This window comes from Danio rerio, chromosome 9 (genome assembly GCF_052040795.2).
Source record: "Danio rerio strain M-AB ecotype USA chromosome 9, GRCz13ab, whole genome shotgun sequence".
In the NCBI taxonomy this organism is placed as follows: domain Eukaryota; kingdom Metazoa; phylum Chordata; class Actinopteri; order Cypriniformes; family Danionidae; genus Danio; species Danio rerio.
Window position 1 is genome coordinate 45995156 of NC_141029.1, and position 13466 is coordinate 46008621.

At 36.1% G+C, this 13466-nt stretch overlaps 1 protein-coding gene and 1 long non-coding RNA gene across 4 annotated transcripts in view; one reads left to right on the top strand and one right to left on the bottom strand.

Annotated features, from left to right (window-relative positions):
- The window catches only part of cerkl (CERK like autophagy regulator), a 195866-nt gene that overhangs the window by 29248 nt on the left and 153152 nt on the right, over positions 1 to 13466 (bottom strand). Inside the window, exon 6 of the mRNA NM_001089474.1 lies at positions 1238 to 1312. Coding sequence (NP_001082943.1) covers positions 1238 to 1312 — 75 coding nt within the window. The remainder of the gene's footprint in view (positions 1 to 1237; positions 1313 to 13466) is intronic.
- Positions 6252 to 13466, top strand: part of LOC147835395 (uncharacterized) — a 66492-nt gene continuing 59277 nt past the window's right edge. The window contains exons 1-2 of one of the 3 annotated variants that reach the window (XR_015499864.2): positions 6252 to 6492; positions 6633 to 6800. This is a non-coding gene — a long non-coding RNA (uncharacterized LOC147835395). Of the gene's footprint in view, positions 6801 to 13466 lie in introns of all 3 variants that reach the window. The other 2 variants (XR_015499865.2, XR_015499863.1) reach the window with 2 other exon arrangements.

Sequence of the window (13466 nt, forward strand, 5' to 3'; positions counted from 1 at the left end):
CAGGCAAAATTAAACAACAGAAAATATATTGTAGGCCTATTTTAACAGCTAAAATATGGTTAGCCTATCGATTTAGTTTAGACTTGTAGCTCATGGCCCTAAAAATAATAATGTAACCTGATTTTTATTGAAGTTATTAAATAGTTAATAAAATAGGCTAAATAAATAAAAAAATTGGCAAGTAGGCCTATTAGCCTAAAGGTTTATGAAGGCATTTTTACAAATGGCAACCAGACAATATCACGAAAAAAAACTCACTTATGATAGCCTAACATAAATATTTATTTTTACCTTAGTTAGACTATATAGCCTATTAAGTTGTGTGTTATCCATGCCAAAATTTAACCAATTTTCACAGTAATAACTGTACATTCAGGTATCTTTTTTTAGATATTTTTTTCTGGCTACACTAATGCCTTAAAATGTAACACATTTAGCTAATATTTTTTTTAAAAGACATTAGATTGTAACATTTATCTTTTTTCTTAACACTGATGTTGGTTGGGTAAGGCTACGTGAAACGTGATGACTATTGATTTCACCATGCTATATTTATTTACAGGTTATAGAATAGTCTAACCATGGGTTAGCATGGGCATAGTTTGACGTCTCTACCTAAAACTTCAAACATTTATATTATTTGAAGTAAAACGGTAAGGAATAAGGAGAATAAAATATGATTTAAAGCACTCATTTGGCACTGAAGCCATTATCTGTCTGCTTTTATGTAAACTGTATCGTTGCATAATCTTCACTGATAAAATCAGTAATAATGAATCAAGGCAGCAATGCAAAGTAATAATAAATAAAATGTAATAAATAAGTGAATAAATAGCCTAAATGAAACGAACAAGAGTGACCAAAATCCGAGCCTCAACCATTGACTTCCATAGTAAGTGCTTTTGTGTAATTCAATGTTTATATGTTTTCAGCTTTCTTTTAAATATCTTCATTTGTGTTCAGCTAAATAAAGAAATGCATAAAGGTTTAGAACAAATTGAGTGTGAACGAATAATAAGTGCATTTCCATTTTTGGGTGAACTATTCCTTTAAAACTGCAGTCAGTAGATTTTGTCCCTTTGTCACCAACACTGTTTAAAACCTGCAATTTCTGCCTGATTATGCTTTTGCTCAAAACTTCAATTAGGATAAAATTTAACCACAAAAAGTTACAGACTGCAGCTTTAAGAATGGCTTGGAGTTAATGCATTTATAAGTGAAAGACTGATGAACGTACCCATGATGATGTGCAAGGCCGCAGTCGCAGCACGTCTTATTCCATGAACAGAACACGCCACTACATCTGTAGAACCTGTGGAGGGAGAATTAAACACTTCTTAAGGAATATTCATTTAATTTCCTCAAGGAAAGATTATGGTGCTCATGTTTTGCACAATCATCATGATAATATTGTCAATACTGAAAATGCTTTAACAACATGAATGCACTATATTAAGTCTTCTGAATGTTCTGTACAATAGCATTGTGTGATTATCAATAAAGAACGATCTGTTTTTCACAAAAGCTTATTATATTGCTTTAGATAACTTGGAAAGTAGGGCATATCTTATTTATAGCACAAGGGGTGTTGCCAAAACTGCTAAGACAGTCATATTTTTTTCAATATAGTGCTGCATATATACTATATACTAGTATATACTCTATGTATTATATTGAAATTTTTTATTTTAATTTTTTTTGTGTGTGTGTGTGTGTGGGGGGGGGGGGGGTGGGGGGGGTTAATGGCCATGGAAATATTGTCTATAAATAGTGTCTTAATATTTCTAAAAGATGACATAAAAAAACAATATTTTTAGTTTTGTGATATATTTAATCAATTAGCAGTTAAAGATATACCTCTGGACAGATTTTGGCTGTCTGCATTTACCATTTATTACTTCATCTTATTATAATTTCCTTTTACATATTAAGACAATAATGTTAATATAAACTCACCAGCCGCTTAATTAGGTTTATTAGGTATTGTTCTACAGCTTATTCTGAGTATTTCAGAAACTGCTGATCTACTGGGATTTTCACACACAACCATCTCTAGGGTTTACAGAGAATGGTACATTAAAGAGAAAATATGCAGTGAGTGGCAGTTCTGTGGGCGCAAATGCCTTGTTGATGTCAGAGGTGAATGGCCAGACTCAAATAACTATTTGTTACAATCGAAGTATGCAGAAGAGCATCTCTGAATGTACAACATGTCCAACCTTAAGGTGGATGGGCTACAGCAGCAGAAGACCACATCGAGTGCCACTCCTGTCAGCTAAGAACAGGAAACTGAGGCTACAATTTGCACAGGCTCACCAAAATAGACAATGGAAGATTGGTAAAACGTTGCCTGGTCTGAGCATAGTGTCAACGCCACAGCCTACCTGAGTATTGTTGCTGACCATGTCCATCCCTTTATGACCACTATATACCCATCTTCTTATGGCTACTTCCAGCAGAATAACACGCCATGTCATAAAGTGTGAATCATCTCAGACTGGTTTTTTGAACATGACAATGAGTTCACTGTACTCAAATGGCCTCCACAGTGACCAGATCCTCAATCCAACAGAGCAACCTTGGAATGTGGTGGAATGGGAGATTCACATCATGGATGTTGAGCCAACAAATCTGCAGCAACTGCGTGATGCTATCATGTCAATATGGACCAAAATCTTTAAGGAATATTTCCAGTACCTTGTTGAATCTATAGTACAGTATGTCACGAAGGATTAGGGCAGATCTGAAGGTAAAAGGGGGTCCAACCCGGTATTAGTAAATTGTACCAAATAAAGTGGCCGGTGAGTGTCCAGTATGTATATTAAAATGCATTGTGCTTTATGCACACAGCATACAAATATGGATTTGCATTTTAGGTGAACTGTTCCCTTAAATGACTTTTGCATTTCATAAACATGCAGTATTTGGATAAATCTTGTTCTCCGCACAGGTGATTTTGTGATAAAGCTTCTTCTCGTTAGACACACGCTGATGCTAATGTTATGAGACCATCTGAATGCTGTGGCATATGGTCCCATGATGTTTGCTATAGCGTGTATCTCTGCACAGACACTGTTTACTCTCGGTGAGTGATGAGATTCCATTAAGAATGGCTACAGAAACGTGAAAAAATGTAGCTTTGCTTTATTATAGTAGACTCTCTTCCCTGCATATCAATGTCCTCCAGCACCTGCTTCAGGAGACGGAACGGGAACCTGTCCATTCCATTTCTGTTTGACCAATCACAGCTCACGTAAAGTCTTCAATAATTTATGTCTTTTATATGCTCTAATTGCAAACAATTCTCTTTGTTTAGGATGTTTGCTTTTCAGGGCATAACAAGATTATCATTTCAGTTTCAGCTTTGCATTAAATTAGTGGTTATGTTAAATCACTGAAACTCTGAATGTCAGGAAACTGCTTACTTATGAGTGTGCTGTGAGACAGTTAATACTCCACTGTGTCACACAGCAAAATACACTCGCTGGCCACTTTATTAGGTACACCTTTTCATGGCATGGCAGTACAGTACATCCGGAAAGCAGGGCCGGAGTGGGACTCCTTTTCAGCCCTGGAGTTTCAAGCCTCAGACTGGCCCACCTCAGTTCATGACTGACTATATTAAAATAAGGTCATTTCCAATTCAGTTTCTAAATACACTATCACGTCTTTTTTTTTGAGAAAACAGCTGCTTTTTAACTTAAAATGTTCAACAACCCTAACAGTATTATATGTCCTAACAATAAAAAAATAATAAATACTCAGATGAGGATCAAACCCGGATCGGCAGCGTTGTATTCTAACGTGCTATCCACTGGACCACAAGAGCTGTATATTGAAAAGTGACTCATCTGAGTTATATCATCATTAACCTGCAGGCTGATTATATATATATATATATATGAAGAGCAGAGCTGCGCTAAAATAATGAACAAGAACACTGTGGTCAAGTAAATTAATTAATTAATTTAAAAAGTGTGACTGCTGAGAGCAACAGATCCTGGAGCTAGGGACACCGGCCCTCGCGGCCAAAAAACGGACCGGCCCACCGGGAATTCTCCCGGTCCTCCCGATTAGCCAATCCGGGCCTGCCGGAAAGTATTCATAACGCTTCACTTTTTCCACATTTTTCTGTTACATCCTTATTCCAAAATGGATTAAATTCATTTATTTCCTCAAAATTCTACAATTTGACTCTGCAACTAGGGAACCGGAACTGCTAAAATGCTAACTCGCTTCCGGGTTTTTGCATGCAAATTGATGTCATAGTTCCTCCACTTTATTTGCAGCAGTAGGAGAAGCTGCATCAATCTTTTCTTCATCTAATAGATGACTTGTGCCTCAGAAGGCAATCCTGACACGCAGTGAACGTGCGGTGGGGTTTTAAGGTGTCAGAAGAGGAGCACAGAGGCTCTTGATTCTGGAGGTCATCAATAATATAACACTAATACTTAAATGGTAAGGCATTTTAGAATGACCAAAACGACACTTCAGATGGTTTACAATGTGCTTTGCCTGCTAGTTTGTCCAATTACACATTCTGAAACCGCATACGTTTATACTATATAGAACGCTAAAATCAGTATGTGAGCCAAGTAGTAGCTATGTCCGATAGTATTCGAAAATCAGTATGCGAGAGGTACCCGGTGACTTGGCAAGATTCTGAAGTGCGCATCCGATGCATGCTGTGCAATCCCATGATACCCCGCGAGAGAATTCATGAATAGGAGTGAAGCAAAGCAACTGAAGCAGGTAGGTCACGTGACCATGACAAAATGGCGGATGTAGTACGTCCTAATTGGTTGTTGCTAGAGCGGATACGTTTGCAGCCGGAAGTTAACGCAACCCACATAGCAAAATTTCTCTGGCTCAACTCTGGCCCACACAATCAGGTTTTGCTTGGCCCACATGCCGCAGTGAATTACGGTACATGACTGGACCAAATCTGGCTTCCAGACAAGGGCCAAACACAGACCATATCTGGGCCAAGTCTCAGCCAAGTTAATAACTCATAACTGGGCCTGAACTGGGCCAGATAGGTTGGTGTGTCACGATTGCAATGAAATTGATAAACCCATGGAGTAATGCGCTTTAGGCATACTATGGGCACGCTTTTTCTCAAAGTGACCTGATTGGTAGAATTTTTTTTCTTTACTCAAAAATGATTTTAGTGTATTTTAAATGTGGGTCAAGACTGGCCAAACTCACATGGCCCACTTATCAAATTTTTAAATCTGGGCCAAATACTACGTTTTTCATCTGGCCCAAATCTTGTGTGCCGCCTTAAAAACGGTGCCACCTCTGCCAAACCCGGGCCATGTTTGGCCCACATGCTGTATGTCAGTGCCGGATGAATGCCTGCTGTGCCAGCTTTTTTGCCAAATCTGGGCCAGATTTCTTTGCTACTAGGGAAATTATTTCTATTATTTATTACATTTCTCATTTGTTGTATTTTATTAACGTCTAACGTTACCCCCACCCCAACCCTAAACCCAACCGTCACAGTAATGTAAAAACTGTAGTTGTACCGAGTTTTAGTTATGTTATCTATTAAATTACGCAATAAAATGTATTTTTTTACGCCTACCCCCACCCCAACCCTCACAGTACTGTAAAAATATTAATTATTGTTATACAGTGTCATAAAAAATGCTGCTTTATTAATGTGCATATTGCACTTCCGGCCGGCCGCAAATTCGATCTAGACTTTACCGTCCTAATTCCATTTATACTTCTTACATTCATTCTGTATACAGCGTACTTTTCTAATGGCCGAGTAATACGTTTAAATTCATATGCAGTACCTAGTGAGTAGTAGGCGGTTTCGAACGCAGCCATGATCTCTTATTACAAAATTACATGACCTTTTTTAATGTGGATTACGGAATTTGTGCGCTAAAAGCGTTTCCGTCGTAGTTTATGCGCATCTTTTCTTATCGAGTGAAAAAAGTTTAACCTACTCAGTTAAGAGCTGTCATAAAAGCAACACTATTGGCTACTTTTTAAAAAGAGGAGGGGCTACTCTGCGTCTCGCCTTCGCTTCAATTTTAATTTGAGATTACATCAAACATTTAATAAAATTTCACATTTCAAAGCACCTCACAGGATCTTTAATGGTGAGTAAATGGTTCGCATTTGTTCAGTTATGGGCGAACAAATCATTTAAAACTATAAGAAAATATAAACTGGAAACATTTTCCAATGTTCTCTGATTTAGAACACACTCCCCTGCACGCTATTTAGGCTACACTATAATAGTTAAGAAGCAGCGCTGACTTAAAAATGGCAGCTGCTTCGCTTTTCTAATGAGTGAGGTAAAGTTAATCATTACAGGATGAGGACTTTGTTAAAGGGCATTAATTTAAGTTAATATCACCTCATGCCAATTAAGGCGGTTTACCTTGCTGGCAGCGTGCGCGGGGAGAACAGGTGTGTGTATTTGTACTGATTACTAGCAGAGACAAACAGCAGAGAGAGGCTTGTCCTTGTCGGGTGAGTAGGCATTTCCTTTCATGCAGTTTATCTGGCCAGTGTGTTTGCTCAGATCAACAGGGTATGAAAGCAAATGTCTGTAAATGAGAACAGGACGGAGGTGTTGGATGAAAGCGTTCCCTCCCTTTTTTTTTTAACAGTGCTGGACACAAACTCGCACTCCAACTGAATTTGGCTCTTCCTACCTACCAGGTCACTGGTAATGCAGCCCTGCTTCACAAACACATCCATGACGCTTCCTGGCCTCTCTGGGAGTTTCCATATGTTGTGATGATTTCAACACCAGAGCCAGGATCTCCTCAGTAAAGGTAACAGCGTCTGGCAGAGCAGCTTCCAAAATGAGTGAGCTTGCCTTGCTATCTGAAAGCTGCTAGAAGAGGCCCTTTTATTTACTTGAGTAGCCTACATAAAAATCACACCATTTTTGGTTTTGTATGGTTACATACTGCTGTTTAAGGTATTACTGCACACACTGCAAAAATAAAAAAAATAAAAATGCTGGGTTCCACACAATCAATATGAAAAAAATTATGTCACCCCCCCCCTCCAAAAAAAAAAACAAAAAAACAAAAAAAACGTAAGAATTGTTGTTTCAGCTCATTTTAAATAAGTAGTTTGAACAAATAGCAAATATAATTTTTCTTAAAGTGTATGTATTAAATTAATAAACATTTGCCATTTTATTGCTGTTCAAATAATGTTCATGAATAATTGCCGACATGTGTCATGGTTAGAACATTAACTTGATTTAATCTTTCATGCTTTAGGATATTTCCGTGACACCTTGGTTAGATTTTATGTTGCCATTTTTTTTCTTAAGCTTTCATTGTTTTATTTCATTGTCTGTATGAAGGACTATTATCCCAATTGCCAATATTAATAATAATAATAATCATAATAAGGTTTAAAATAACTATATATATATAAGTTATATATATATATATATATATATATATATATATATATATATATATATATATATATATATATATATTATTTTATTCCGTTGTCTGTATGAAGAACAATCATCCCAAATGATGATGTTATTATTTTTAGTAGTAGGAATAGTATGATTATTATGATTATTGTTATTATTATTATTAATAATAGTAGTAGTAGCAATAGTATAATGATGATTATTTTTAGTAGTAGTCGGATGATGATGATTATTATTATTAGTAGTAGTAGGAGGAGGAGGAGGAGGAGGATTAGTAGTATTATGATTATTATTATTATTATTATTATTATTGATAGTAGTAGGATGATTTATTATTATTATTATTATTATTATTATTATTATTATTATTATTATTGTTATTAGTAGTAGTAGTAGTAGGATGGGCGAGGCAGTGGTGCAGTAGGTAGTGCTGTCGCCTCACAGCAAGAAGGTCGCTGGTTCGAACCTCGGCTCAGTTGGTGTTTCTGTGTGGAGTTTGCATGTTCTCCCTGCCTTCGCGTGGGTTTCCTCCGGGTGCCACAGCGGAATAAACCGCCAACTTATCGAGAGGGTGCTCGCTGCAGAGCCATTTGAGGAGAGCTGAGCTCCAGCGAGGGGGAGCATGAGCTGTCGCTCCTCCTCCTGTAAGCTGTTTTAATGCGTACACCAACCCCACCCCTAACCCTACCCCCAGTGACATCACTCGTAGAAGAAGTGCAAAAAAGGTGGAGCTCAAGCTTAAGCTCCCCCTCGCTGGAGCTCAGCTCTCCTCAAATGGCTCTGCAGCGAGCACCACTTGAACTTATCCAGCAAGTTTTTACGCAGCGGATGCCCTTCCAGCCGCAACCCATCTCTGGGAAACATCCACACACACATTCACACACACACACACACACACACACGCACACACACACACACACTACAGCCAATTTAGTTTATTCAATTTACCTGTACCACATGTCTTTGTACTGTGGGGGAAACCGGAGCACCCAGAGAAAACCCACACCAACACAGAGAGAACATGCAAACTCCACACAAAAACAACTGACCCAGCTGAAACTCGAACCAGCAAATTTCTTGCTGTGAGGCAACAGAGCTAACCACTGAGCCACTGTATGGCCCTTAAAGTAAGACATTGTGAAAAAAAGTGAACTGATCGTTTTAGCATACAGTACATCCCCAATTGATTGATTTATATTGAGAATTGCTAAAACTTTTTTTTTTTTTTTTACTATTACAGGTTTTCATGTAAATATGTAAATGATGCAATGTTTAATTATAAATAAGCTTCTTTGCATATTTGTAGCACCAAAATCTTAACATTAAATGGTCAGGTTCCTATATTTTTGTTTCGTTTTTAACATTTCAGAGTCAAATGTTTTTACATAGGGAATTTTGGAAATCTCTTTTAATGCTCAATAATCCTACAAATACAGTAAACAACCAACAAATATAAATATTCACTTTTTTGTTGAATGAAATGTTTTATATAACCAGGCAAATTATGTATGAATAAATCCCTGTATTTTGTGCATCATCTGTTCATCAAACTGAAATGAAACCACTTTATGGAAACCTAAAAAGCATAAAATCCTCAAAATTCAGAAGTGCCTGAAAAAGGCGTCTCTCGCCTTAACAGTCTCAGTGGGTGTGATATTAAAAACTCATTATCTGAAAGCTAAAATTACCATTTATTGCACAGATCTGATGAAGCTGTCTTGAGTTGCGTCAGTGCATGTGTATGTTACGCAATAGTTGTTGGTCATTGATGGCTTTATTTTGTTGTTTGCTGGTGTCTGTGGCACTGCAACACTATATTTAAATCGTGCTTCTGCCTGTCCTGCAAGAGCAAATTACGTTTTATTAATACATCATAATCAGTTATATGATTGTTTTGATTTAAATTACAATTTGTAATTTTTCTTTATTTTTGCAGTTTCACTCTCTAATAATCTAATTATTTTATTTATTAATTGAAGAATTTCTTAATTGATTTAATTTAATACTTTTTTATTACATTATTTTTTATAAAAAAAATGTGAGAATAAAATATTATTTGATATAATATACAATTAGACCAGAAACAGAAATTGTTTATTATTATTATTATAATTATAATTATTTTTATTATTGTTGTAGTAGTTGTTGTTGTTGTTTTTGTTGTTGTTGTTGTTATTATTCATTCATTAATTTTCCTTTGGCTTAGTTCCTTTATTCAACAGCGGAGTGAACCTCTAACTTATCCAGCATATGTTTTGCACAGCGGATACCCTTCCAGCCACAACCCAGTACTGGTAAACATCCATACACACACACACACACACACACTGTACACTATACGGTCATGCCTCAGAGAACATGCAAACTCCATGCAGAAATGTCAACTGACCCAGCCGGTACCCGAATCAGTGAGCTTCCTACTGTGAGGCAACGGGTCTATTATTATTATTAATATTATTATTATTATTATTATCATTATTATTATTATTGTTATTATTATTATTATTATTATTGTTATTAGGGTCTAAATATTTTTTGATTCTATTATAAAATAAAACATTTTTCTAGTCATACAGACATCAACATCAAAATACTTTAATATGTTGTCTGTTTTATTTCTCTGCAAAGAGCAACATTATAACAAAAGACTAGAATGTTTTTATAATGAAAAATGAAAAACATTGGTGATCAACAGAAAACACTGTGAAAATATGCTGTTACTTAATAAATAACTTGCAACACTCAAATTAATATTTTTCTGTTATTAGACCGGGAAAGGTGAGATGAGCTAACTTAAACGGAAGAGCCTGAAAACCAAGATAAACAATAAATTAGAGAGAAGCATGGTGTTGCGAATGGTCAATTGCTTTAGTGGTCTTATTTCGATTTGATACTTTTCAGTCTCATGCTGTTCACACCAGATGCGGCACACGGGATTGCCAATAAATTGTGATATTCGTGCGCAACGGACACGTCAAGATTTTGAGTTTACTCGTTTCATGCGTCAAATTCACTTTACAGTAGAAATGTACAGTATGTGACACGGCCGGTAACTCTAGCTTCATTGCTAAATGGCTAACATGAATTTTATTGAGATAGTAGCTGTGCTTCAGGTAGGCTGAAAAACAGAGTAGATTTGTTCGACGCCGTGTCAGAGTCTACTAGATCCTTTCTGAGGCGCACCCAGCTGTGTGAGTTCATCATTTCCTATACTGACTATTTTGCCCAGTTTGATAAACTGTTGTCGGTGTCAGCAGGAGAATTTCTCCATGGAACACCAAGTGCAGACGCTACATCATAATCATGCTGCTACAAGAGCAAGCTCCTGATTGGTTAATGCAGCCTGAATATCTGCTAAAGTTCTAAAGAAGAATTCTAATTCTAAAAACTCTACTAAAATTCTACAAAATGCACCAATGGATGTCTTAGCATTGACTTAACATGTAAATCACTCGCGCTTGATGCTTCATTCGCATCTGGTGTGAACGCACCATTACTCGGCTTTATACTACTGTGACAATAAGTGTTGAATACTTGAAATCATCCATAAATACGATTTCCGCTGGAGTACCTTAGAATATACCGAAGACCACAACTTTCATGATTCCACTCAGTCACTGCGTCCTCAAACTACTTTGTTTGTTGCGAATATTCACCCTCTAGTGGCAAAAGCTGCACACTGTGCCTTTAAGGATCTCAAATAGTTTCATATTAAAAGCCATGAATGCAAATGTCTATCGATGCCAAATTCTTAATGCTTAAATGACCATTTATTGCCAAGATCTGATGCATCCGGCTTAAGTTTCGTCAATTCGTGTGTTGTCTAGGTTATACAATGGTTGTCGGGCATTGATGGTTTTGTTCTTTTGTTGTTCGCTGGTGTCTGTGGTGCTATAGCACTATATTTCAAGCGTGCATCTGCTTCTCCTGCAAGGCTCAGAGCAACAGCCTGTGCCAACATCACCGGGACTTCCATATATTACCATCTCCATTCCAGAAGCGGGTGACGAATGGTGCCCGCGCCCACATATTAGAGCGGGGGGTGGGCAATTGGGAAGGGGGCTTTTGAGAGAGAGAGAGAGAGAGAGAGAGAGAGAGAGAGAAATTGTCCTTGGAAGTGCGAGCACTTCTGCAGAACAATTAACTTAATTAAGCAGACAGCATGAATATTCATAAGGCAGTTAATGTCTCCCTCATCCAGGCAGATGAATGTGATGCAATGACTCGCTAGTCAAGCATGTCTAAGAGTCTCATGGAAACTGCACCAACATTTTGGTTCTTTGCCTGGAATATCAAAGAAATTAACAGTCCCCCTGAAACCCTTAAAAGCAGGCAAATTAATTAGAAGGCTGCAATTTATATGCTATACGTACCGAGGAGTATATAGTGGAGGAAGCCTTTAATTGGGCGGTGGATGTTTATCCTGCTTCGTGTAAATAAGCTATACGAAACACTCTTTGTAATTAGAGGTTTCGTATTGTGTTATGAATATTGACAAATTAATGCGGTAAAAGAAACTAGTGTAGGATAATTGGGAGTTGACGTAGCTAACATGTCATGTATATTTTATGATGTGTACATGGTAATTACTTTGTGGTTTATGTCTGCTTTGAGCACATCCGTGTGTTACTGTACTCTCCCATCAAAATGTTTCATTGATTGATTGGTTCATTGATTTTGAATAATTTTTTATGAAATGTAAAGTCAAAATTGGTTTCAAAATATTATAATATTATAATGTAATGTAATATAATATAATACAATATAGTTTAATATAAGATAGTAAAATGTTTAATTTAATAAAATAGAATAAATTATAAATTAATATAATTAATATTATATGTATTAATATAATACAATATATAATATAATATAATATAATATAATATAATATAATATAATATAATATAATATAATATAATATAATATAATAATTCATTTAATTTAATAAAATGTAATATTTAATATAATATAACATATGTAATATAATTTAATATAATACAACATAATATAGTATAATATTTTATTTACTATAATGTAATATAATAAAAATATTATATAAATAATTTAATATAATATAGTATAATCTAATATTTAATATATAATATAATATAATATAATATAACATAATATCATTTAATATAATAAAATATACAATTTTATATAAATTTAATGTAATATAATATATTATAATGTACATACAATTACATCAAAAACTAGTTTGCTCTACTAAAAATATTATATTAAACATTAAACACACAAAAAGAATTTAATAAGATATCATGTTTGGACTTAAAGCAAAAAAAGTAGTATTTCATCAGTTTATGAATTTTAAACAATGATATTATAATTAATGAAATAATAAGGGCATAGTAATCCATTGCATGGTAATGCATGGTAATTGTGTGCAGTAAATCACAGCAGTTGATGCAGTACATGGCTGTTTTTGTGCAGCTCTAACAAAGAGAGTGATTTGACTCCATTTCCTTCGTCCCAAAGGATCGACCTGGATCACCAAATGACACATTCAGACCTGCTCTGGGACACGGCAGAGGCGGGGGGTCGTTTTTCCCCCCTCTGCGTTTGTGACAGGAAACTGTTTACAAATACTCCTGCGGGATTCGGTACTAATGAAGAGGAAGCGTGACCCCGGTACGGTCAGTTTGCAGCGGGTGCGGAGTTGGAGGGCTTCCATTGCTCCTAACAACAGCACTCCATTTTGCTGCGCCTGAAATGACAAGTGAAGGTCAATCTCTTGGCCGAAAAACTAGAGGCCGCTTCTGTCCCCTCCTCTTCCCGCCCCGCTTTGGCAGCTCTTTGGGGTTGGTTTGTGCCACAAAAAATATCTGATTTAGGCAGTACAATACGCAGGGCTCCAGGTAGGCATGGGTGATACGGACGTAAAACAATAGTTTGGGTTATTTTTTGCTGTAACAATACTAACGATGATCATTTATATGTTTACATTGAGATACAAAAAAAAAGTCCTGTATCTATGAAAGTTCTTGAAGTAATATCGCTTTCATTCATACTTAAA